At 45.8% G+C, this 27232-nt stretch overlaps 1 protein-coding gene across 4 annotated transcripts in view; it reads left to right on the top strand.

Moving 5' to 3' along the window:
- septin9a (septin 9a) overlaps window positions 1-27232 on the top strand; it is a 54768-nt gene that overhangs the window by 5813 nt on the left and 21723 nt on the right. The window contains exons 2-3 of one of the 4 annotated variants that reach the window (XM_084677588.1): window positions 2165-2239; window positions 20957-21688. In XM_084677588.1, the coding sequence (XP_084533714.1) occupies window positions 2165-2239; window positions 20957-21688 (807 nt within the window). Of the gene's footprint in view, window positions 1-2164; window positions 2240-4931; window positions 5131-12902; window positions 13164-20673; window positions 20729-20956; window positions 21689-27232 lie in introns of those variants that run through there. The other 3 variants (XM_084677591.1, XM_084677589.1, XM_084677590.1) reach the window with 3 other exon arrangements.

The following is a 27232-nucleotide window of genomic DNA, read 5'->3' as shown; positions in this document are numbered from 1 at the left end:
GGTTGGGGAGTAACGGATTACAAGTAATCTGATAACTGTAATCTGATTACAAAATAATTGTAACTATTATCCGTTACTTTACTGGCCTTTTTTTTTATCGGATTACAGATACTTTGGAAAAATATTGAGGATTACTTTGAGATACTTTCACATTTGGGAGTAGTTGATTTTTTTGTGAAAAATGTATCCTATTACTTGCAAAATTGGCTGCTTTATCATTGGTCATTTTCTCTGTGACGTTTCACATTTGAATAACAGACACACTGGCTTGTTAAAAATTTGATCATGGCTGCATAACAAAGTCAAATGCAATTGCAAACATATTGTCGCATCAACACACTGCATTTTTCTCCTGGTGTTTCAACAATCAATTTATGTTCTAAGAAGTTCCAGGTTATGTAAACAAACTTCAACTGGTTATAAACTAGATTTTGAAAGTAATCCAAAAGTAATGGAAAGTAGTCAGATTACAATACTGAGTTTGGGTAATCCAAAAGTTAAATTACTGATTACAATTGTGGATGGGTAACTAGTAACTGTAACGGATTACATTTTAATGTTAAGGTTACATAGTAACCTTCCCAACCCTGCCGCTGGTCCCTGCATGTGCAGTATCTGATCGTTCTGGTTCTCGTTCCAAAGGGGTTCCAGGTATGGGTGTGTGTGGAGCCAGCGTCAGCTCAGACTCTTGACCCTCTAGCTCCGATGGAGGCCTTAAACTGGAGTGGAGGAAAAGGTCTGGCATGGGCTAAGGATTACAACAAGACCATGGATGTGAAGTTTGGAGAAGTTTTGCTTCCCTGCAGGCTGGAAGTGATAGGCTTTGTGTGTCAACCAAGGCAGACACAGAGCAGATGATGAATGAGAGAAAGAGAGAATGTGGGAAAGAGAAAGTTGGAACTGTCTTCAAAATAAACAGGTTCTTACTTTGCCTACTTTGTCTCTTTCACGCTTTGTTTCTTTTACATAAAACAGGGAAAACACACACACGCACACACCCACACACCCCTGCGCACTCTCTTTCTCCCCCTGCTGGTCAACTCACACAAAGATCAGGATGTGATTCATCTCTATGGAGTAACAGTACAATTACACTGGCATAATTTCTGTTTACCTCGGCCACTTCCTGTCCTCCTTGATCAGTGGTCTGGCCTACCGCACAGAAGTCTATGACACACTGTGTTTCATGTCTGGACAATGGCACACATATTCTACCGTAGTTGTGGCAAGTACTGTCTTTGAATAAAATGAAGTCCCACCATAAGGGCTCATTTGATGACTCAATGACCCATGGTTAGAGTCCCCCCCCTCTAAATGTTTGAACCAGCTGTTGATGTGTGTGTCTACAGTGTTTTTGAGCAATGCATTCCTGTTACTCACCCAGGCCAGTCAAACAATCTAACCTTGAGTCACATCTGACCAATCATTTCAACCACTGTCAGTTTCACTTTTTGAACACTGGTGTTGATCTCAGTGTTCGTTTGGTTGGTTAAACATGCAATCTAAGGCTTTAGAAATTGGTTCCCCCATCTTTATGGCGCCTTCATGCGTCGCCTATACCAAAAACCGGCTTTGCCTCTGCTTCAAGTCTATCCCTTACAAAATATGATGGTACATAGCCTTTCAAGCATGTTTTATCACCTTCACATGTATCATGTTGTCCTAGCTAGCAAAAACTAGCTCAATGCTACCAAAACATAGCTTCCTCCTGAGGTAAACATCCTCCAACAGCTGAGCTTTCATGGCCAAGAATGATCTGGAACACTGTTGACTGGCATAGGTCTCTGAGCCCTCATTCCTCGTAGAAGTATGGACTATCAGCAAGCATTCCAGTGATTCCAGAGCTGCAGGTTATAATCTAAAACCACTATTGGCTGTCACAGGTTGTTACCAGGGTCTGTGTTAGGTTATCAGACTGATGTCACCTCTCTGGGATGGGTGGTGTTTGTTGACATACCGGTACCTGGATTCAATTAGGAGGAGACACAGCCAAAAACACAATAATAGACTTGCTAGTGAGATGGAGTCAAGTTCACTTGGATAAATGCAGTCTGTAATGTGTGCACAAATGAAAAGATTTAATGGGAGTTGTACTGAGCAAGGACATTATCCATATTTTTGGGTTTGTCATCTGTCTATCTGTCTTCCTCTGTTTCTCTGGCAGGTATTGCGAGGTCCACCAGTGGGAGGCTGAGGAGGACAGACAGTAAGGGGGAGGGCTCCTCGATCACCAGTCCCAGTAAGTCTTAGCCCTCCAACCATACATGACATAACACTGTTTGCCCCAGCCACCTACCGTGGTTCAAACCAGCTTGAAGCTGAACTGAGAGCTTTACCAGGGCCTTCATAGGTACAGTCCCCTACACTGTGGGACTGAAGGCTAAGACTTGATCTGTGGCTCTCAGAGAATCAGAGGGAATGGATCAGTTGAGGATGATCAGAGGTGGAGAGCAGAGCTTTTTTGGGGGCGAGGATAAGCATGAGGAAGAGAGTCACATGGTGGAAGGAACATTTGGGTGTGCGCATGTATGCATGTGTGTGTATCATTCTGTGTGTTTGTATGATTATGTATGATTGTGTGTGTGTGTGTACAATTGTGTGAACGTGTATATGATAGAGTGTGTGTGAGTGTGTGTGTGTGTGATAACAGGGAACTGGCATGAGGCAGCAGTCTGTGGCCATAGCTCACCACTGAGGCATCTCCCTTCAGTGGGAAGAGCAAACTCCTTCTGCAGAATCAGCATTTAGAGTGAGGGGGGGAGGCAAATGTCTGGAGCTCTGGGACCCACACACAACCCCCCCCCCCCCACACACACACACACACAGACACACACAGTACACACACACAAACATGTGTATGTGCACATGTCCTTGCAGGATATGCACTCATGCCACAGGAATCTGACAGGCGCTGAGGCAGACAGATACTGTATGCAGGCTAACAGACAGTTGAGGAGATACACACTGACAGACAGGGTTCTGGACAGACAACTGTCTGTGTGTGTGTGTAATTGCAAAGTATTTGTTCCTGTATGAGTAAGACTGTGTGTGTGTGTGTGTGTGTATTGTAGTGACAGACAGGTCGTGTTCGCAGGTACACATGCAGGCTGAGAGACAGGAAGTGCTCAGGGCTGTGGATGAGGCTCAGCTTGTCAGCAGACCTGCCTGATGCTGACACTGGAGGCTGTACTTATATATACCAGAGTGTGAGAGAGAGAGAGAGAGAGAGAGAGAGAGAGAGAGAGAGAGAGAGAGAGAGAGAGAGAGGGAGAGAGAGAGAGAGAGAGAGAGAGTGAGAGAGAGAGAGCGAGAGAGAGAGTGCATGTTTGTGTATGTATTTGTGTTTGTGTGTGAAAAGCACGGCATGTCTCAGAGCTAAGGAGGTCGGCCGAGGTGGGTAGGTGGGTAATGGATGTGCCCCACACACAGCATCCGCCGGTAGGCCAGATTTATGAGGAGTTTTATTGGAACCTCAACACACACACACCATCATATATGCTGAATACACAAATAGGGACATATACTTATCCACGTGCAGTACCTCAGAGCAGGGAGGAAACATATACATACGCACACACACCGACACACACACACACACACACACACACACACACACACAGTGGCTGTATTGTCTGTCCCCGAGTGCCCTCAGGACACTGCTCCCTGTTTGAAGAGTCAGGAGCTCCAACACTGTGGGGAGCAAACAGTCCCATGCCATTAAAACATCTCACTGCTCTGTGTTAATAGTGATTTAGTTCTCACTGTTTATTGGCTCCTTTCTACTCATTTTAGAGTTGCCTCTGGGAGGGAAACTTAATCAAGAGAAAGAATGGGCGATGTTTCAGACCGGTGAGTCAGAAGCAGGCTTGTGTTAAATGTTCACTCTTTGAACACCCACGTGTATGAGCACACGCTGACACAGAGAGACAGGCAGGCAGAAACACATGCACACACACACACACACACACACACACACAGACACACACACAGACACAGACACAGACACACTCGGTCTGTGAGGGAGGTAAGGACTGTGTTTCGCAACTCTACAGTTGAACAAATCTGGGCGTGTTTGATCACTGGCTCAGAGCTCCATCGCCTGCCAAGAGGCCCTTGACCCCTGATGGAGTGTGAGAGACGTGCCAAAGGTCAGGGTTCACCTGAGTTGCCTGAACAAAGAAGTGGCTGGATGCCAAAACACTTCGCAGACAAGGTGGCTTGTTCTCACTGATAGTCACCACGCAGAATTCACTATCAATGGCATTTCATTGGTCAGCTCTTAGGAACACTTTCTGGGGAAGTCAGATCAATGTTCTTCCCCAGCTACCTCCCTTCCCTTTACTATTGTTTGAGTTAAACAGCTGATAGAAAGATAATTACCCTGGTATGTACATTCATACAGGATGACTTGTGTTATATAGCAGCATGACTCTGCAGGGTTCCATTGAGTCAGACAAGAGCAATTAATCACCAATAAGTAATTTAACTGATTCTATGTGGTATTTTGACTCAGGTCAGCCAGTGGACAGACTAAATTATCAGACAATGTTCTGAGGGGCTCTTGAGTCCGTGGAATGAGCAGGGTTATTTTAGTCGAAGGAGTCCATATCACATGGTGCCAGAGTTGCTATTTTCAAGATACAATGCTGCCACAGTCTTAGAAGTCAGTTGAAGGGAAGAGGGGTAAACGAGGAAAGAGAAGGAGAAGGGACATAACAAGTAAGGAAGAAAGAACATACAACAACAACTAAAATCCCACATATGATCAGCACATGGGCATGTCGTCACTCTGGATGCATTCATTAGAGCCCAGACCGAAGGATTCAAACTGTGAAAAGGGAGAGAGGGGGAGCTAGAGAGAGGGCGAGAGTGAGGGGATTTGGGAGAGGGAAAACGAGGGACACAGTGGGAAGGGAAAACTGTCTCAAAGAGCGCAAGAGAGACGAAAGAAGAGAGAGCGAGAAAGAGAGAGCGAGCAGAGACAGGGAGAGAGGGGGAGAGAGAGCGAGAGAGAGAGAGAGAGGGGGGGGGAAAGTCAGTCCACCAAAAAAAGAGAGGAGAGGAAATAAGCAGACGCTACATGAGGGTACGAAGGGAGTGCTCTGGATATGGAGGGGGACAAATTCTCAGGTAAGATATGGCTCCCCTGCCAAACCAGCCTCCTCTTCTGAGGGGACTCCTGGTGTCAGATGTTTGTGGCGTGCTTTCTGCTGCGGTGGAAGCAAGTTTTGGGCTTTCCCTCTGGTTATTTTCCACAATCCTAATTGTGTGTGTGCTGACGAGTTGCTTTTGCCATTGAGCTCAGCAGGATCTTGGAGAATTTGTTTGCAGAGGGACAGTGGACCTGTCATGTCATGCTGTGTTTTGTCTGTCTCTCTGTCTCTGTGTCTGCTTGTCATAGACAGACAGGCAGTCTGTCTGTCTATGTCTCTCTAGTCTGGCTGTGTCTGCCTGTCTATCTGTCTGTCAGCCTGCCTGTTTGTCTTGGTGTCTTTCTGTCTGCTTGTATGTCGACCTGCCTGTTTGTCAGTGTATCTGTCTGCCTGCCTGTCTGTCTGTCTGCCTGTCCGTCTCTGGTCATGTATATACAGAATACAGGGACTGTTGAGGTGGGTGACAGGACAGTAGCACAGTACTGTGGCTTCCTCTGTTCTCTGTGGGTTCCTGTCTTTCTTTCTCTCTCCATCTCTCTGTTCTCATGGTCCTCTTTGGCGTGAAAACAGGAAAAGGGGTGTTTGAACAGTACTACTTTTGTCCCCCGCGACTCTGGTCGTGGCCGACACACACACACACACACACACACACACATAGAGTTGGGACAGAGGAGCACCATCCAGTTTCCAAGTGATCCTCACTTTTTCCACCGTGTCCCATGTTGATGTGATTTCCCTCAGTGGAGCCCGTAAGGTCTATCTATCAACAGCGTGCATACGGGACAAATTAGAGTCAGTCTGTGAATGCATGCATGCTGTATGCTAAATCCATCAGTGGAGCCGCAGTGTCAGTCCCTTAATGGTGTTTTTATGAGTGTTTGTGGACTATTGTAAAGAAGGCTAAGTGTTGGCATGGAGGCTGTGTAATGGTTGTAACAGCTCGCAGACACAGTGCCCTTGCGTGGCTCGCTGTAGCACCTACTCAATGTCTGAACCCGGGTGAGATCACCAGCAAGTTTTTGTGTGTGATGGTGGTGTCACGACCCCCCCCCCCCTTCTCCCCCACCATCCTCCATCCCTCCCTTCTCCTCTCTCCCAGAGTGGCCCCCCTGTCTCCAGGTGCTTCCTACTGGGAGCTGTGATGGCTTCTACAGCCCAGTCAGAGAGAAAGAGAGAGAATGTGTGTTTGTGCATGTGTGCGTATGTGTGTGTGTGTGTGTGTGTGTGTGTGTGTGAGGGAGAGAACAGCTGAATGATGACAAGAGAATCACAGTTCTACGGGCTGATATCTCCTTCTGTGACCCCCATCTGACCATCCCAGGAGCTGTTCCTATTGGGCTGCACGCATTAAAGACCACAACCATACCAGAAAGCAATCAATCTCACATTAGTCCTGCATCATCCTAATGGTATCTTGTCCTGTATGTGCATTGGGTTCATACATTTTGCCAAGTTGGATTTGACTGTTGTTCTGTGTCATATCTATAAAATGTTCTTGTTTCTTTTTTTTGCCCAGCCCCCCAGCCCCCAGCCCCCCAGCCCCCCCCAGCTATCCTTGCAGACTCTCCATTGAGAATGGAAAGGCCATACAATACTTGGTATCACCACAAGATGGGGGCATTTAGTTAGCAAACAAATTCCATCCAGCATCATAAACTTCGATAATAGGGTCCTTTTCTCTCAAATAGCAGAGATAGTGTGTGAGAGGAGAGTTTCAAAGTCATGGTAGGTCTTTATCTGTCGGCCTTCTCCTTGTTTTTAGTCTCAGACTCGGACTATTTCGAGTACTCAAGAAGAGGTTTTATTGGGGGAATTGTGGGCAGAGCTACTTCCTGGTTGACTGTGTCTGGTGTTTTGGGTGGGTTACCATGGAGACGAGCTGAGTAGAACAATATGTGTCTGCCGCTGTGAGGCCGTCGAGGTCGGTGATTATAATGCTGGCCTGTTGACGTGCTAACAGTATTCTTATGGAGGGGAGAGACATGGAAGAAGAAGAAGAAATGGGGAGAGAGAACGGAGAGGAGAGGGAGAGAAGAAGAGAGGACTACTGCGAGCCACCCCTGATGGACGACAGCTGCTCGCCCTCAGAGTCATTCCATCCCCATGTGTGAGGGATAACACAGACACACAGACACACTCACACATGCCGACATGTACATGCATATGCACACTAGTGGGCCTTTTTGGACATGCTATGTCTACAGGGGGACACGTATATGTAGGCGTGCTTGTCATCTGACGCACACACAATCTCTCTCTCTCTTTACCTTTATCTTTAACTTTACCTCCCATTTCCACTGTTTATACACCTCTCTCTCTCTCTCTCTCTCTCTCTCTCTCTCTCTCTCTCTCTCTCTCTCTCTCTATCTCTTTGTCTCTCTCTCTCTCTCTCTCTCTCTCTCTCTCTCTCTCTCTCTCTCTCTCTCTCTCTCTGTGAAGCAGCCTGGAAGTGTGAGCGAGTGTTTGTGTTTGACTGTACAGTTTGCCTGGACACATTTTTCCAGCAGGTGCTGTGTTTGATTAAGGTTTGGGTTTGTCAGGCCTGGCCTCATGCTGTGACTTTGCTTAAGGACAGCTGTGAGCGCAGCTGTGCATATGTGTGTGTTTTTCCATGTGTGTTTGGGTGGCGGGGGGTGGGGGGCTTTCATGTGTATGTGTGAGGTGTGTGTCTACGTGTGCATGTACCCGTGTAATATGCGTGCATGTCTGAGGGAATATGATCACGTACATTTAGATTCAAACTTACCACAGTAGTTTTCAGCTACATTGATGTTGATGACGTGGATGACCATCAGTGGAGATAAACCACGGCTCATTTTCTGTTAAAATCCAATCAGAATGATTTCACCTGGCTAGAACGATTTCACACTTTCCCCTGTGCTGATGATATGACTTACTGAAGTTATGTTAGCAGTCATTTTATGCCAAGGCCCAGCAAACACAAAATGTATGTCGCGCCCAATATCTTTGGCCACGGCTGTGCAGTATTTAGTACCGCACACTGCATAACACATGGTCTCACATGATTTCACCTCACTGGGATATTTCAGCTATTCATAATGGTACTTTCAGTTTCTCAGAGCCCAACTGTCTCGGTGTGCAGGCATGTCTGGTTGTGTTTACAGAGTTCTGCTCAGTACATTAGTCATGCAAGAGCTGGGTTCACACACAAATACTCCCCCAAATACCCCCCCCCCCCCCCGTCACACACACACAAGCGTGAGCGCACACACATACAGTCTCCAGTGGGAAGTTTCACCACTTGCTAGTTTTCCATCAAAACAAGTTTTGGGATTTCCTCAAACTCTGCCTCCTTCAGTCACCGCTGTAATCAGGTCAGCTCAATGGCACTCTTACAATATGCTGTTCCTCTCCACCTCCGCTTCACTTCCTCCTCTCGCCTTTCCCCTTCTGTCTCTCCCCTCCCCTTCCTCCATCTCCGTCGTTTTCTCTCCAACTCAGCCTGAGCCAGGTTAGACCTGCTTATTATGGGGTTACCATGCAAACAGAGCTGGGAAACACTGTGGTAACCAAGGAGAGGAGTCCAGAGTACAGATGGCATCTGTGTAAGGTGTGATCAGAACAGAGAGAGAGGGGAGAGAGAGAGAGAGAGAGAGAGAGAGAGAGAGAGAGAGAGAGAGAGAGAGAGAGAGAGAGAGAGAGAGAGAGAGAGAGAGAGAGAGAGAGAGAGAGAGAGAGAGAGAGAGGGGGGAGGGACAGACAGAAAGAGAGGGGGGAGAGACATGCAAATAATCCATTAGCCTTCTGACTGTGGTGTGTGGATCTGTAGCAGATTGTTTCAGGCGGGTGTCCAGCTGACACCTTTAACCACCTTACACACACAAGTTCAGACACCCCGCTTCCCCTTCCTCTGACCGACACACTCTGACAAAGAGCACTCCCTCACTTATGTTTTTAGGATGTTGTCACACAATCATAGCTAACAACAACAATGTCCTTCTCATGTCCCTGTCTCCCGGTTCCCTGCCTCACAGGTTTTCTGTCGCTTTCCTCCTGTCGTTCTGTTTCCCGCCTCCCTGTCTCCCTGCTTCCCTGCCACACTGCCTCCCTATCTCACTGCTTTCCAGTGCCCTGTCTCCCTGCCTCCCTGCCTCCCTGTCCCCCTCCTTTCCAGTCCCCTGCCTCCCTGTCTCCCTGCCTCCCTGCCTCCCTGCCTCCCTGTCTCCCTGCCTCCCTGTCTCCCTGCCTCCCTGTCTCCCTGCCTCCCTGTCTCCCTGCCTCCCTGTCTCCCTGTCGTCCTGTCTACGTTGCCTACAGTCAGGGCTGTGGCAGCACTTCCCAGCTCAGCGTCTCCGATTCCTGAGATGGAGACAACTCCCATGGAGTGGGCTCCAACCATACCGTCAGCTGGCAGGAAAACCCACATACTCTGTCCTCGGGAGAGGGGGTGAGGCTGGCGCCAACGCCTGGAACAGGCATGGCGGAGGGGGGCAATTCTAACCTGTTGATGCCCTGGCAACAGCCATGCCACCCTGAAATCTGTTTATAGAAACTTGCCTTCACTCCTCTCTTTTCTCGCTCCCTGACTCCTCTCATCTTCCAGTTCACCACAAGGCAGGTGAACAGAGTGCCAAGGCCAGGGTTGCTTTCAGCAGTGGCCAGCTGTCTATAAAATTATAACAGACAACTGGAGCCAGTTGTCTGTGGCTTCCATAGTACAATAAAAACAATACATCATTAAATACATATTATTTCCCGTCCCTGGAGTAAATCTCCAGTCCTTAACCCTAACCCCATCTTTAAGCCTCATCCAGAAAGCAAAGTAAACCTTTGCTGACTCTAATGTGCATACTGTGAAGTGTAGGTTGGAATAGCATTAGGGCAACGTTCCCCAGTTTGGATCAGGAGAAGGTTTGAGGGTCTTTTGAGTATATCCTGTGCCTGGAAGCAAGCCAAATACTTTGATGTCAACTGTGTAACCTAGCCCTGAGGGTAAACGGTGAGGGAGGTGATGTCTGTGGTGACTATGTGTGACCCGATGGAAGCATGCCAGGACAGAAACACTTCCTGCCAGCCATGACCCATAATGCTCTGTACAGGGCACATGAACACTGTCAGTCACGTGACAATCCAAACGATCTTTTGTTTGTCTCCCTACCAATGTAATATATATGATAACTGATGCTGTCCAGACTTTGGTTTACATTCAAATGTGAGAAAATAACGATTAAAAGTAGTCCCTCAATGCCCAACTACTCTGTCAGGGTGTTCTGAAGAGGTTATGACTTGCAAACACATTTGGCACATACTGCTTCAGAGGACAACATGTTCAAACATGTAGTGTGTGTGTGTGTTTGTGTGTATGTGTGTGTGCTTGTGTGCGTGTGTGTGTGTGGTGCAGAAACATAGCAGAATGTGGAACACAGGTGCTGGAGGTGTGTGTGTGGGTGAGGGTGTGACACAGAGCAGATAGTCTAGTGAGGGATTCTCCAAATCTCTCCCTCCATATCAGGTTCCATATCCTGTTACTATGAGATAGTCACACACACTGACGCCTGGCCATGTTGTCGATGGTGACACACAGGCGTCTCACTTTTTACAACCAATACTGACATCTAGTGGGGATTCTGTGTTGTAGTGCATGCACACAGGCTGCGAATTACGGGGGGGTTTGGGGGGGTCTGACTCCCCTTATTTAAGACTTGGACCCCCCCAAAAGAGGTAAAAACAACAGGTCGGGGTGGTCGATACACGCCCTGGAGAAGAAGTTGACCCCCCCGATTGTCATTGTATATTTCGCACTCTGCATGCACAGCCGTGTGTAAACATGTGTCTGTCTTATGGAGTAATTCTGCTGTTGTAAGCATTTGGCACTGCATCATTAAGGGTAAGTAGAGGTTGGTTGACAGGTTTATGGTAAAGATACTGGGACACACACACACACACACACTGAGAACACCACTATGGTGGAGGCGAAGGGAAGATTGGGCTCTGGTTATTTCTAACTGGTGTTGGTAACTGACTGTACCTGGAACCTGAAGGCTTTAGCTGCCACTCAGATATCCAGGCTTTGGATCAGCCAGTTAGCACAGTTCTACACCACACCATACCATTACTGCAATATACACACACTAAGCAGACACTCACCGTGACACTATTATACACACATAACACTCAGAGGTTGCAGCTGCCAACGCTGTTTTACTAGACTACCTAAGATTTCTGGTTTGAGAAAAATCATCTGGTTGTAAATCACCTTGTTGGACACCCATATCCTCTAACATCTCTTTCAAGTCGTTTTTCACTCCTTCGCTCCATCCTCCTGCCCTCCAGCGACGTCCTCTGGGTCCGTGGTGCATCCCTGTTGAGACAGCAGGCCCCTGTGGTGGACGAGAGAGAGTTATGAGGCTGTGAGAGAGGCAGATGCCAACCGTTACACACAATACACACAGAGACATGCACCCATACGTGTCAAGCTTTCTCTCTCTCTTTTTTCCCCTCTCTCTGAGCTTTTCTGTCTATCTCTCTCCCTCTCTCTTTTTCTCCATCTCTTTCTGCTCTGACACACACAAAACAAAGGCAAGCACTTGTAGGTGATGCATTGTATCATACAGGGGCCAGTCTCAGACGTGATGATTGGCCTGTCTCCTGTCTCCACTGGAGGAAGGTATTGGTGGCCCCAGGGCTGGCTGTGGATTGGCAGTATGCGGAGCTGTCAATAACTGTATCGCCAACGGAGTCTAGAATCCAAGAGGTTCGGAGAATACAGCCTTGTCTAGCTAGACTGTCTTAGTGGAGATTCATGTCACAATGGAAATAGTGAACGTCTCTCCAGGAGTTCTACACATATGCTTATTGGACGTGTATCTGAAGTACACATCCAATAAAATCCATGTGTTCACGGAACATCAACTCAAACAATCGTACGTTTTTTAAATGTGATTTTCTGTTCTAATTTCCTTTCCTTACCTCTCTTTCTTCTCTTTCTTACGATACTTCTTTTTCGACCACAAGCCCTCTCTCTCTCTGTCCTTCTATTTTCTCTCCATGGCATAAACCGAACTTACACACCCACAGGCTCATTCACATGTCCATTAGGTCATTAGTAAATTATTTATTGATGTCTGGCCCCAAACATATCTGAAGATCTCTTAACGGGCCGTATTGGAGAGCCAGTGCTGACATGCCCATATTAGTCCAGGATAGGATGCAATTCAAGCCTGTACTTGTTTCTCTATCTAGGTATTCCAGATGTTTCTGTGAATCTGTAGCAGCAGTATGGGCTGTGTGGGAGGATTTGTGAGGAAAGATGTGTATCATTGTGTACCTGCTAGCATACTTTTGAATTGTATTAAGTATTTGTATTTTGTAAATTTGCCCAATTCATAGTTGTGTGAATACAGGGCTATGCAAATGATTTACATCTGTGTGTGTGTTTGCCTGTGTGTGTGTGTTTGTGTGTGTGTGTGTGTGTGTGAAAGGGAGTGGGTGTAAAGAATCTTCACTGACTAAAATGAGAGTATTGACTGAAAGAAACCCCATTGGAAGGAAAGCTAGAGGGAGAAGAGAGAAAAGGGGGAGGGAGGGAGAGAAAGAGAGAGAGGGAGAGAGAGAGGAAGAGAGAGGGAGGGATAGAGAGAGAGAGAGAGAGAGAGAGAGAGAGAGAGAGAGAGAGAGAGAGAGAGAGAGAGAGAGAGAGAGAAGACCCAGAGAGTAACAGAAGTGGGTGGGGGTTGTCATTGCTTTCTCATTTCTAGCTGTGCAGCTCTAGAAGTGGAGGAGGAGGAGGAGGAGGAAGGAAAGAAAAATAAGTTGGTGCTTTAAGAGAGTGGAGGGCTTGGTTCAGTGCTCCGTTGCACCACAGTGTGTGTGCGTTTTTTTTTTTTTCTTCCTGCATGGGTTCCTAATTTGGGATTTGTTTAAAGCGTGTTAGCGTCTGGGAGACTTTGCCTTGCTTGGGAAGGGAATCCTGCTCCCTGATATTCACTCACAAAATGTCTGATTCCACTGTCAATGCTCACTTGGAGGGAATTATATCAGACTTTGAAGGTTAGTCATCTTTTTCTCCTTTTCACTTAATCTTTATGTCTTTGAGTAGAGTGCTTTTCTGCTCTTGCAAGACCCTCATTTAGCTGTTACACCAGGAACATTGAAACATTCTCCTTGAGTTGGCTGAACTTATGTCCTTCTCATTTTGGGTGTGTGAAAGAAAAGTCAGTGTAGTGTGTTTCTAGTATCTTTTATGCACCCTTTCTATATTAAATTGGAAAATGCTTGCCCTCCTCCTCTCTCTTGCTCTGTAGCTGTGTTAAGCTGCATGCGTTATCAGTGCTGTGTGTGTGTCTGTGTGTGTGTGTGTGAGTGTGTCTGTGTGTCCAACAGGTCATGTGGCCATATGGTATGTCTGAGCGTGTTCAGAGCACAGTGTGCTATTGATTTAGCAACTCCCTAAAGCACACTGCACCGGTCAGTAGGAGAATGAGAGGGACGAGAGAGAGAGAGAGAGAGAGAGAGAGAGAGAGAGAGAGAGAGAGAGAGAGAGAGAGAGAGAGCCCATGAGACAGCAACTGACCACGGCTGCAAGGGTAACACCTGGCAGTCCTCCCCCTCTGTTCCTCCCTCCATTTTAAGGAGCTTTCTTCCCCCTTTTCATCTCCCCTGCCCCCTGGCATCGATTCCCCCTGTCATCTCTCTCCTCCTCCCTCTCTTCCTCTCTCAGCACCTCGTCCATCCCCTGTTCATTCTCCAGCTGTGCGGGTTAGTGACAGGCTAACGCCTCTGTCTGCCTCTCACAAACACACGGCCATTAGGGACGCATCCACACTTGTCCTGGGCTCCTCTCTGTCAACACCAGCCAGCCTCTGGTATGCACTCTGCTGTGCTCATCCTAACCAGCCGCCTGACAGCCATCACCAATAAAACCCAGGGAGAGACATTATAACAGCACAGAAACAAAAGACTAGACCTGGAAGGAGAAACATTCGGGGAGGATTATTTATTTTTTTGGCCATGTGGCGTGAAACTATTCTTTTGTATGTGGTCATAGAACTGGATGTAAGTCATGGCTAATGGGCTACTGTTTTGGTTGCCAAGACCGTGAGCTGCTCCTGTCTTGCTGAATGGGGTCTGTGTGGCAAGGCTCGGGTGATGTACGATTGGTTGCAAAGCAGAGAGGGTCTCACTGTCTAAGTCAGAGTGTGGAAACCCCTGTCAGACTGCTTATCTGATGGTGTGTGTGAGTGAGTCTGTGCTTGTGTGTGTGTGTGTGTGTGTGTGTGTGTGTGGATGGGACACAGAGAGCAAGCTTCTCTCACACAGTAGGGTGATGACCTCAGGCATGACCTCATCCTGACACAGCCCCTGGTGCTCCGATCAGGTCGCGGGGGCCTTCCGCCCTGAGGTCACTTCAGTGTGTCACACTCTCAGCATTCCCCCTGTTCTTATCTTCACTGAGGGCGGTGTTGTGTTGTGTAATTAAAAGGACTCCTGCCGTTTTCATTTCATTCAGTATTACCGGTAGATAAAGATTTTAGGAGCAGAAGCAAAGTCTTTAATTCACTTCCACAAAGTATAACTATATGATGATAACATTGCATAACTTCATTTTAGGACCAGAGTCCCAGTGGTTTGCATTTATTAGTTTCCACTGGATAAAGGCAGTCTCTCTCTTTTTCTATCTCCCTCCCTCGCTCCCTCCGTCTTTCTGTTACGTTGTGAGAGGCGTTTGGGCAGTCAGAGGAAATTCCACAGGAGGAGTAGATTTCTGTGGTGGGTTGAAAATGTCGGGTCTGGTAGACAGTGGAGTGAATATCCACCCAGCCAGACCTCTGTGAGCAGGCCTGACAGGGGCTGGGCCGGTCCTGAATTCACATTTAACCCGCACACAGCTCATACACTTTTTAGTGGCATTTTGTTGTCTTTTCTAATAGAATTTCCATCAATGACACTGATGCGGTTTGAAAGATAGGCTTTTTTGGTCAATTTAATCCATTGACAACTTTACAAAAACAGTTAAATCTGTGTGACTTTACCTACTCTCTGTTGCTCTGGTAAAAACACACATATCCTAATGTGTCTAAGCCAGCTGCATGTCCTTACCCCAATTCCCACAATTACCAGCCTCCTGTACTGCCTGAGTGAGGTGTGCCCCAAAAACAATAAAACACAACCAGTACAATATACAAAATTACAACTGATTATGGTGAGACGGCTTCGACACACTTCTTATACACTTAAGTAGGCTAATTGTAAACAGCGATTCAACGAGAAGGTTTTGGTGTTTGTTTACAGATGTGTGCTACACTTTACATAGAGTTGCAATATTTAATCAGTAGTTATCTCATGGTACAATACACAGAATCAAATGTTACTTCCTTACTCCAGTAAGGTTAATGCTGCATATACTGCTACATAAACATATGTGCTACAGAACTGTAAGTAGCTTGTTGCCAGCCAAACAGATGCTATGAATAACCCATTAGGAACATTATCTCAGCTTACAGGCTAGTTTTACAATGACAACAAAATGATGGGACACACCTCATTTTTTAGGAAATGCAACAGCTCAAAAGGCAAAAGTTAGACAAGATGTCATGGTAAAAATGTAAGGCTTCAAATAGAAAACCATCATTAAGCCAACTACTATTTAGCTGTGGTTGTTTTTTCCTGAATAGCCCTTCAATCATTGGTTCCCTATAGGCACCAACATGCCTTCAAAATATACAGTACCCTGAAAGGTATTCTTAGAATAAATACACAACAATTCAAGCAATGTTCTTCAGGTTATTCTGGTTAATCAAGAGTCAAATTGATGTATAGACTAAAGTGTAACATATAAACTGTACTATGTAAATGTCTGGATTGAGTAGATTCACATAAAGGTGGATTTGGACCTCGGACCTCTTGATAGTCAAATGCTCTACCACTGAGCTATAAACATCCCACATACACATACAATTCAACATCAGATGACCAAGGAGCTAAAACCGTCAATCTTATTGTACATGTACGTCCTATACGCAGGTTATTGGACGTTAAAGCCAGACTTAGGCTTTCCACACAAACACACTGGACTTTATTGTTAGAAGCTTTCAATCCACCATTGAAGGAAATATTCTGCCCCTGAAGCGGATGAAGGCCCAACCAGCTGTCTCCATCCTTATCAGAGCTATCAGCCTGCTTCTCACCAGCTAACACAGGTTTCCTGCTAGCGTCACAGTAAATAGGTACTGTAGCAACTTCAGCCATCCAGTTATAGAGAGAAGGAGAGAGAGAGAACAGTCAGTCTTTGTGTGGTGTACTCTACTGCTCTCTGTTATTCTCCCTCTAGAACACGTGGAGTGAAACCCATACTCACCCTCAGATTCGCCAAGACCTATTATCACTAGGCCAACATGCTAAGGCTAAAAACCACAAGGCAATGAAAGACTTCCTTTTGGTTGGTCTGAGAGAGACATTTATTTGAAATAGTTCTTTTTTTCGTTTCTTTTTCTCGACAACGGTGAAGGAAGACTTTCTGAAGGATTTGGTCCTGCTATTATTCAAGGACGGCTTGTTCTTGTCAGAAGAGGGTCATTTGACAGATTCCGAGTTTGCTGAGGTGAATTATGGGGCTGGAGCTTAAACTTGACTGGGAGGAAAGAGAGGAGCAAGTTCTCCCAGGCTTCCATCCGGCCACTTTGCCATGGGTCACAGGGTGATTTTAACACAAAGCTTTCTGCCACTCAAAAGAAGAACTTGCATGGAGGTTGTAGTGCTTCTACTAATGACTACAGTTTGGCTCTCTGCTGTCAGGATCTGCTCATGAAACTCAAACCCAGTACTGTTGTTTTGAAAATAATGTTGTCCTCTGCTCTCCTCCCTTTCCCGTCTGGCTCACTCTCAGCTGAGATGTGCTCATGTGACGAGCGAGACCTCAGAACCAACCATCCATTGCTCCCATGTGTTGCTAATCTCCTGCATCATATATCATGCTTCGTTGCTAAATGGAGCAACGATATCACATGATTTTTTTTCTGTAGTTCCTGCATGGGTGTTGGAGATGTGAAGGGGGAATTGTATCATTTGTGTTCAGCTCAACATGATCTTTACAACATTGATCAGTATTACATTGTTCCCTTTCTTGGGGGGAAACAATTGAACTTCAGGTATTATGAAATAAGTGTATGTAACAGACTGTTTGTCTGGGAGTTCCAGGTCAAAGCCTTGAAATAAGGAGGGGAAAGCAGGGAGGGAGAGATATGAGAATAATGAAAGCAAACGATAGGAGAGTTGACATTTGTTTCTCATTGGTTCTCATTATTTTAATCTAGCCTCTGCTGGGAGCCCTGTGATCACAGCTCCCTTTTGATAGCTCTAGATACAGCAGCTTGGGAGAATCAAACACCCTGTCCTTGAGCACTGGAATACATAATAATACATTCACAAACAGACACTTGTGGACACAAACAGAAGGGTAAATAAGATTTCTTGTACAAATAATTACAAAAACACAAGCTAACACACACACACACACACACCACACCATACACACAAATCTGATCTAACAGAATGGCAAGACAATAACACAGCAGTGATTTAGGGGGGCCCATGGCTGATGTGTGCGTCAGAGCCTATGTGAGCCTGGCTCCAACCCGGGGACAGGAGACATTCTGTGTTTACCTTACAGCACAGCTGTGTACAAGGGGAGGGAGATACACACAGTCCACATCTCTCACACTCGTACTGTAACACTACACACACACACACACACACACACACACACGCACACACTGAGAGGTCCTCTGTTTCCAAGTCTGTCTGCAGTGGGGCCTTTCTCACACCAGAACAAGCCCTCACAGACACACATATCCCTCCATCTCTCCTTCCATTGTATGGACCACCACAAGGTGATCATTATATCACAAACTATCTGTTAGGATCCTAGACATTAGAATACTTCAAATTATTGCTTTTCCTTGAAGTTGTCCCAAAATATGTCAAATTGTTCTTCTAGCGTTAAATGGACTGACATAGAATATGCTATAGGTCAAATGCTCCTTCTTACGCATGACTACCTACTTAGCTATGCCCTTGCCCCTTTTTTCTGTGGCTATTTCAGACTGCAGAAGGCATTCTATTGTATCTACCAGTTATTATTTCATAAATCTCTGTGTCTGTTTTTGTTTCAATTGTTTAATGTTGTTTTTTTTTTGTAAATTGAGCTAAGCACTTTGTAACAGTACTTTTCTAAATCTGCTTGACTTGTAGATCTACAATGAACCACTAGGAGCAATTAGCTGGGCAGTCAGTCTGTTGCGGGTCGAGATACCATGTTTGTTTGTGGAAGCCGGTGTGGTCTCTCTGACCCTGAGTCCTGGCTCTCCTAATCCCTGTCTTTCGTAGCGTTGGTGATAGTCCATATGGACATATGGATTGTCAATTCCTCTGGATGTAGTTTGTGTCACAACATTATGTCACAAGAGGATTATTCCATCTGACAGTGTCTGACGTGATTTATCAACATATTTATGCATGGTTATCTTCACTTAACCAATTGCAGGAGTGAATCTCAAACACATACCTAGAGAAGATTGCGACTCATTCCAACTGGTTGCAGGGTTTCAACCTCTGCAAAGGGGGGACTCAGACACATATCTCTTCCACCCACTCATCACTAGTGCTGACAGTTGTTCCAAACCCCTCTTCCTGTCTGTGGGAGGAAAGCTAATGTCTGTATGGACCAGTTGGCCATCACCTGTCCTACCTCGCTGACACCCCCCCTGCTGCTTGGATACAGACCCCTATTGTCCATAAATGAGGGGCTGAAACGCTCAAGGTTCCAAATGCTGACAGACCAGGAATTCCAGCCTGTCAATACCCATCATCAAGCATCCCATGACTGGAGAGTCTGGAGCCAGCTAGGCTTGGTAGATGAACCTCATTCTCATATTGTGAGTCATTCTTTTCCCCAACTCAAATTAGCGTCGAGTTCTACAGCACCTCATAAATGGGAGTAACTCCTAGTTCTAACACTCTTGGTAAGCAAACGCCAGCTGCCACCAGAGATGTGATATTTCAGAAATGACCTGCTGAAAGGGAGTGAGTGTGCAAGAACAGTGGGTTCCAGAAGGGGGCCTTCTTCCACACTAGTGGCTGGCTTCGTGCACCATGTCCCAGGTCTGACAAAGCAGAGCCGAGCCAGGTGAAAACCCTCCCCCAACCCCCCCCACCCCCCACCCCCCCTCCGCACACATCTTACAGGCCACTGTGTCTGGAGTACACTGGTACAATCCTGAACAATAACAACTGGAAACAATGAGCCCACGGCTGGACTGGTGGCTTTGTGTGTTTGCTAATGGTGAATGACCTGTGGGCTCCATGGCACCTGGTGAGAGCTCTGGCATCTGGAATCCAGAGACTGAAGAGTGTGTGTGCTGAATTAGCAGTTGATCTGGACGATTCCGGGAAAACTGCTGCAGGATAGTTTAGATTTACGTATTTTTCTAAAATCACACAGACATTGATATTTAGTATGGTGGGATGGTAAGGTGGGAATTAATCAGGTAATTAAACTTGTGTAGCTATAGATTTCCAAACTACCTTTCGGGGGTGCAGAATTGCCATTATCTATTTCTGTTTATTCCAAAACCTTTCTGTATTTGGATAGAAAGTGCAAGAATTAGGTTTACTTTTTGTATAGACAAATTAGGGTATTAACAGGTAAAAACTAAGGGGTTAAAGGTAAATGTAAGACTGAAATTATTCAATATTTCTTTTTCAAATGTTTTATTGTTTGTAATTAAAATAGTACCATGTGGCTAAGCAATGCAAGGACCTGTTAAACTTACCAGTTCACCGACAGCTCAGCTGTGTAAAAGGTAGAGGAGTTTTGTTTCTTTTTTTTTTCTTTTTATACAATTAGACTGGAGAATTAGTTTCTATCAGCCAAGCTAAATATAACAAGTGACATTTTGTTGAAATGCACGTATCAAATTATAGACAATATAGAAGATTTTGAATAAAATGTATGCATCCAGACAGACATGAATACATAGAGTTGAATACATGAATACAAGATGCATGTGCAGGTCAGAAACCTTCTGTGACAAATTATGACAGACAAGCTTTTGTGTAATCCCAAAAAGACGTTGGGCTTCAGACACATCCTTACTACCTACAAAGTATAGCTAACTGTTGCAGAATTTTTTCAGCTTTAATCCTTTAAATCAGAACTGTCTCCGCTGCCTGAAGAGGCAAGCTAGCTTTTGAAATACACTCCAGTTTCCCATACCCTGAGAGGACTGACTTATTAGCATCAGCTGAAACTGATTAGTAATCAAGGCAAATGTACCAGTTCCAGTTGACTCCTAGTTGAGCACCTACCAATGTTACAAGATAACATTATTCAACACATTTTTGACCATTAATAACATTTCTAGAGTTCAAGTACTACAATGCATGTTTTCTCATAGATAACCTCCTTCATTGTCAACTTAGTCAGTTTACTGGTCATCCTCTTGTTCAGTTTGGCATTGTGCATCAACTACAAGTGTGGGAAACATTATATTTGGAAGAAGATTTATCTTCTGTAACTATGACATCTTTGTCAAGATATGTCAAACGTGTCAAATCAGGTAATCTGTGTTTTGTGAAAGTTTAAAGAGATTGTTAAACCAGGCTTTGGATTTTTTGACTTGAATATGAACACATGATTTCCTTTAGTTTCAAGCATCTTATTGGTATACTCTGTTAATGGACCTTGTGAAAGGTTCACTGGAAGGTGGCGGCATTCTTGTAGGGAATGTTGTAAATGTCATTAACTACACTTATGCCGTTTTTTTTCTCCGTTTTTTTTCTTCCAGCATTGAAGCGGTCCTTTGAGGTGGAGGAGGCAGACTCGTCCACACATCCCTCACCCTTGACCCGTAGGACCACCAACCCCCTCCGCTCGTCCGCCTCCTCCGCTCAGCGGAACTTCCACGACGCCGGCTCTCGCAACTCCGACTACTCCTCTAGGACCTCATCGTCCGAGTCCTCCAACCCCCGCTCCCCCAAGGCCAGCCTGAGGCGCATGGAGCTCTCTGGGGGCCGGGCCCCTGACACCACCTCGGCTCGCCGGACCGAGATGTCCATCGAGGTGTCCTCCAAGCAAGTGGACATCTCCCCCAGCCCTGGCATAGCCCGCTTCGGCCTGAAAAGGCCTGAAGTCCAGAGCCTTGGCAGCCGGGCTTCCCCGGACAGCTTCGCCTCCAGCTCCGCACAACGACGGGCGGAGATTAGCCTCTCCCGCCCCCTTGAGCCACCTGCCCCCCCGAGAAGGTTGGATTCCCAGCCCACTGCCACCTCTAGGATCCCTGAGCCCTCCCTGAGAAGGGCTGAATCCATCTCCCCCAGCCTGAGTCCTGTGGACATGCCCTCTAGAAAGTCAGAGGTTCCTGTGTTAAGACAGCCTGAGATGGCAGCCCCAGCCAGAGTGGCAGAGAACAACAGCCATCCCCCTCCGGTACCCAGTGCCCCCCTGCCCAGCCTGGTAGAACCAGGACAGGGGACGCTGCCTGCCGTCACAGAGACCCCCATCGCCAGACCCACAGAGAGTAAGTCCAGATTCTTGGTCTTTTAAAAGCAAAACACAACGCTTTCACAAACTGTACCTTACCATATAAACGACATAAAACATTAAGTTCCCAGCATACTGTCATAGCAGAAAGCTATTGTTCGCATTCTTTTATTTGAGATCATTCTTTTTTGGGGGGAGGGGGGGGGTGAATGTAAGACCAAACCGTTGCGTCCGCAATCTTATTAAACCATATGCTGTCTGTAACTTTAATCCCTGCTGTCAGAGGTTGGTATGTGGTAGGATCTGTGGCATTATGTTGCAGTTTGACTTCATACAGAAAAGTATCATCCGGAATTAGGAAGTGTGCTACATATTCAGTTCAAATTCAAATAACTGAAACAGTGCTGTAGATCGTTAACCATTTTAACTGGGCTGCCTTATCCTCAGGCCACAAGACCATTTGGGCCTGTACCTATTACACAGGAAGATTAGTCCCATAGAAGATGGTTCTCCTCAAACTGTCTGAATGTCTGTGAATATAGGTCACAGTGATGAGAATCCCAGCCATGTCCCCTTGATGAAGAATGGGCTCAGTCAAGCTCTATCCAACCATGACATCACTCTTATGAGGCATTGGGATGAAACAGAGTCTGGAAAATCATGGAAAATGATTGTAGTTTCTAGCTTTAACCTTTTTCAACAAAAAAAGACGGATGTCAGTGGTGTTTGGTGCAAATATTTTTCGTATCTGCTTAGTCCTTGAGGGAGTCAAGCAGGGATCTTTTCTATTCATTTTGTGTGGGGGTGAGGAGATGACTGGATAATTGTCATTAAAGAAAAGATGAGGTAAAAGCAGGTTTGGGGGCCCTTTCTCCTCTTCACTTGACTTAGCATGAGGCTGCTCTGGAGGCTGCTCTGGATCTTGACCACAATGCTTGAACTTTGCTAGGGCTTCCTTAGAGCTTGGAGATTAACTGAGGAGCTGGAGGGAAATCAGGTCTCATAACTTTGGGGTTTCTAAGGAGTGCATAAATAGACTTATAACTGTGACGGAAACCACAATGTACCGAGAAGTATGTGACTTGTGAGTCATGATGAAAGAAAATTAAACTTTCAGTCAGTTGATATTTTTAAAGGTTTATTATTTGTATAAAAAGTTTTTTTTTTCTCCCACTAAACCACAAAAACAGCCTCTTAAGATGTTACCCATAGGTACATTTCCACATGGGTCAGAGATTTAGGTTTGTGGTTGTAAGTTGTAGAGTACAGATTATGTAATGTTGATGTAGAGATTCCCCTTCTACCATAACGCTTAAAAGGCCCAGATCGCAGCGGTACTCCTGAGAAGGTTTGATTTCTCACTTTCTGTGTTGTATTCTGGTTCCTGACAGTTGGTTTATTGAAGGGGCTATCATGTCAGGCATCTCTTCTGAAGCAGTTATATTGCAGCCTCTGGGTAGTGTGGTCCTAGTCAGCCATTGGCAACTGATAAGTGTGACATTCCAAATCTGGAGGCATAAATGTGTTGCATATAAATAGCAACTCTTCAGTTTTCTGCTTGTTGAGCTCTTTTCGTATTGTACTCTTCATCACTTGAATTTGACAGACACCATGTTGACTGTTGCTTATTGGGCGGTTCATCATTGCGCATTCCCCTGATGTTGCTGTAGATTGCTGATGGGGAACTATCACAAAGCAGCTACAGGGTTCTTCCTCTTTGTTTATACCATGATCTTAGTGGATCATTGAGGCTGCTTGCTTTGATTGGCAGCAAGGTAAATTGCCACGGGAGTAGAAACATCTGGAGACATTTGAAGCTGGGTGATTTGAGGACTTTCGGTGTTTGAGTGATCTGTCCAAGAGCCCCCTCTTCTGACCTGACGCCTCCACAACTACTCGCCCCTGTCTTCTGATTGAGGTAGGAACCCTTTCAAAGGCATGACAGGAAGGAACATGAAAGAACAAGACCGTTCCAAAATCTGAACAGAGGGGCAGAATGAGCCGGGTGGAGATGTCAGTAGAGAAAGACAGTGGGAGAAAGTGGAAGAGAGGATTAGGGAAGAGAAGGCCTCTTCTGTCGCATTTGTATTTGATTATGACCCCCCCCCCCCCCCCTTCAGCCCCTTGTGTGGAGGTGGAGACGTCAACTAACTCAAACCAGCCTATCTGAGAGACCGGAGACAGAGAGAGAGAGGAGCATGGGGGGAATAGAGAAGAAGAGGAGAGAGACAGATTTAGATGAGAGCGGATCAAGTACTAAAAGGAATAAGTGTGCACATGTGGGTCAAATGGATGCCTGGTTTCCTGTAAGTGAGAGCTGGGCTGGAAAAAAGTACTGGAGAAACAGGAAAGCAACAACTCTGACCTTTTTAGAGGGTGGGAGGGGGGTGGTGTGCTATTACACTTCAGACTTCTGTGCATTGCCAATGTTATTCAATTTTTCTAGACTCAAGTCTTGTGTCTAGAAGGTTTTGCAGTTTTTAGACACATGATCTTGTCCTGGACACAGTCACCATCTCAAGCTTTAGCTAGATACTGTTGAGTTTGTAACACTGGAATGTTCTGAACCTTGCCCTTGAGGGAACAAGTTTGCAAACCGTAAATTAGGTTATGGAATTAGGTATTAGTATGTTTCCAAATCTCTCAGCTCTGGTACCCTCAGTTTTCTTTGCAGTTCTGTGTCCTGTGGGACTGTAGCTGCCATCTCAAGTGTATGGCTGAGTTACTTGCCAACAGAGACTGTGTGTCAGGCCTCTTTATTACTTTGTTAAAGTATGACGTTCCTGTGGCCTTAAGCCACCATGACAGTACTGTATATCACAGCTGTTTACACCAGTGGGAAGTGAGCGGAGGGCCAGTCTTGAAAGGGGGGTTCTGAAAGTAAATCTTGTCAAGGTGACTTTATTGACAACAATTTGGTACAAAAATTACCATGTGAAAGGTTAGCAGAAAGTGTCTCGTTGTCAGCAAAGCAGAGTGATGAGTGCAGACGCTAGGCTCGTCTGCTTGTTTGTTTCTGTCCATTGATTTTGATTAGTCATGTTGAGGAGGGGGGGGGGTCTTTGTGTGATGGTGCTTCAACAGGATGTGATCTCATGTTTACATTACACAAACTCTCTCTCTCTCTCTCTCTCATGCTTTTTCTTTGTATCTACCCCTCCCTCCTTGCTGATTTCCTGTCCTAGGCCCCGACCTTACTCTAGTTACTCTTGGCTGTCAGCAGTGAACCACACTAGGGTCCACGTACGGACCACACACGCCTGGAACAAACAGGCTCTCTGGTGCTTCAAAGTACCATAGTCAGATTGACAGACTGTAGGACACACAGGAAGAGACAGAAACGTGTGTGTGTGTGTTTGTGTGTAACAATAGATATAAATGACACCATCTGTGTCGGTCGGTCGTGTTGGTGTTTACTTGATGGACAATATACGGAATCTTACAACTCAAAACATTACCAAAGTCATTTCCTCTGTCAACCCAACTCCCTCTTCATAAACTATGACCCCCACTCTGACCCCAGGAAGTAATTAAACTGTTTCCTCATTTTGCAATAAGGCCTGAGCCTCTCAAAACCATGGGAATGACCTCACGTGTCCTTTCACACTGCAATATCAAAGCAATGAATTGCAACAGATGAATGCAATACATGACAATGGACTACAATGCAATAAACGATGTTGAGGGGGCAAGTAGACAGCAGTGAAGTAGAGCATAGCCAGCAACGTTATGCCAAACTGTCCCGGCGACAAAGTCAATGAGCCCAAGATTGAATAAGTCTCTTTGTAGTCCATATTCACACAGTAGAACCAGCAGAGAGCATATTGGAGAAATGGGAAATTGTCACACTTAAAGGATGTTTTCTCTCCCCGTGTTGACATGAGTGAAGTGCAGTGGACAACAGGGGTCTGGATTGGAGATGCTGGTGAACTAGTGGTACATTCTTGTGGGCAGAGATGAGGAGAGGAAGAAAGGCAATACTAAAGCACTTCTGGTTTTATTGGTTTTGACCCATTTTCTCCCTGGTCATATAAAAGATTATTTTCTATGATCAATATCAGTAAACTGCGATCAGGAACACCGCTATCCAGAGCAAAATAAACCCATAGTCACTGCAAAAAAGCTCTCCTCAGATTCAAGTTAGCCATAAGTCTACAGCATGTCCGGAATAATGGTTGCTTGTTGTTCACATTCTCTTCAGGCTAGCACTGTGAGTATTCCCTTTGATAAAGATTAGCTCCAAGCTAGAGGCATGACTTCTGATTAGAGCTAATGATAGTTCTGGATGACTGTCCTCTCAAAGGAAATGGTCCAGGCATTTGCTGGGTGTGTGGTGTGTTCTCCCAGGCTCTGCCTCTTTGGACAGTATTCACCCCCCTCACCCACACATAAAGAGAGCTATTGATAAGCACCACTCAAGGGACGGCTGGAGATGTGGACGTGTGCATGTCACAAGGGATGTAAATGTTTCCAGCCATAAACCATTAAGAGAGGGGGTGGGAGGGATTGATGGATGGAGAGAGGGGGGGGGAGGAGGACGAGGAGAGAGGAAGAGGTAGAGGTAGAGTATGTGTGAGATCAAGCCAACAATTTTCAGATCGTGGGTGGGTGTAGGAGAGTGAGAGAACACTTACCCAGAACTGAGCAGCCAGTTGCAGCTCTTGTGATGACCAGTAGGAGATGCTGTTACACAGGTGTAATTCTCCTTGCACCAGGTATAGTGTGTGGGGGGGGGGGCATTTTAGTCGTTTTTTGAAACATTTGAGTTAAGTGGTATCTGTCATAACGTTGGATACCGTGGTTCTCTAGGGTTTGTGCAGTCCCATTGAAAACCTTACCTTGAACCTCCTAGGGCAAGGGAGTTCAATCTTGGTCCTCTGGGTCTGCTGTCCTGTATGTTTTAGATGTTCCCCTGCTCGAGCACACCTGATCCAAATGAATGGGTTGTTATCAAGTTCTGCAAAAGCCTGAGAATAACTATTCATTTGAATCTGGTGTGCTGGTGCAGGGAAACATCTAAAACATGCAGGACAGTGGACCCCGAGGACCAGGATTGAACACCCCTATTCTATCGTGTCGAGTCCCTAAAGCTTTGTAAAGCCAACTGTCAGTTGCTTTTTACAAACTTGGATTCATTTGTTGTAGCTGGGATCAGTGATGGTGAGTCAGGGCTGTCAGACTGTTGACCGAGTCCCTTGTCTGTTTTATTTAAGAGCGTAAAGGAAGCACTTCCTGCTTTCCCAGAGCCCTGCACTTATGCGACACCCCCATATATACATTTCACACAGTCACAGAGAGAGAGAGGCCCAAATTGTGTTCTTGTGTTTTAATTTAGTTCTACTTGGTTTCCTGTCAGGGAATAATATTCTCCCCGGATGTTTCATAAGGGTCGCAATAATCATGTGCTTGTATAAAACACACACAAGGGCAGCCTTATTTGTAGTGGCTAACTGCCCACTTCTTTCTCATAGGCAGTAGAGGGCATTATGTGCCCCCTCAACATCCGTCACTTACTGGACAGAACTACAGTACATCTAGACATTTACTGTGGTGGGTGGAATTTCCCCATTCGCGAATATGT

Source organism: Hypomesus nipponensis, chromosome 17, assembly GCF_054491055.1.
Source record: "Hypomesus nipponensis isolate SF chromosome 17, ASM5449105v1, whole genome shotgun sequence".
In the NCBI taxonomy this organism is placed as follows: Eukaryota; Metazoa; Chordata; class Actinopteri; order Osmeriformes; family Osmeridae; genus Hypomesus; species Hypomesus nipponensis.
This window is presented reverse-complemented; position numbering and strand designations above follow the sequence as displayed.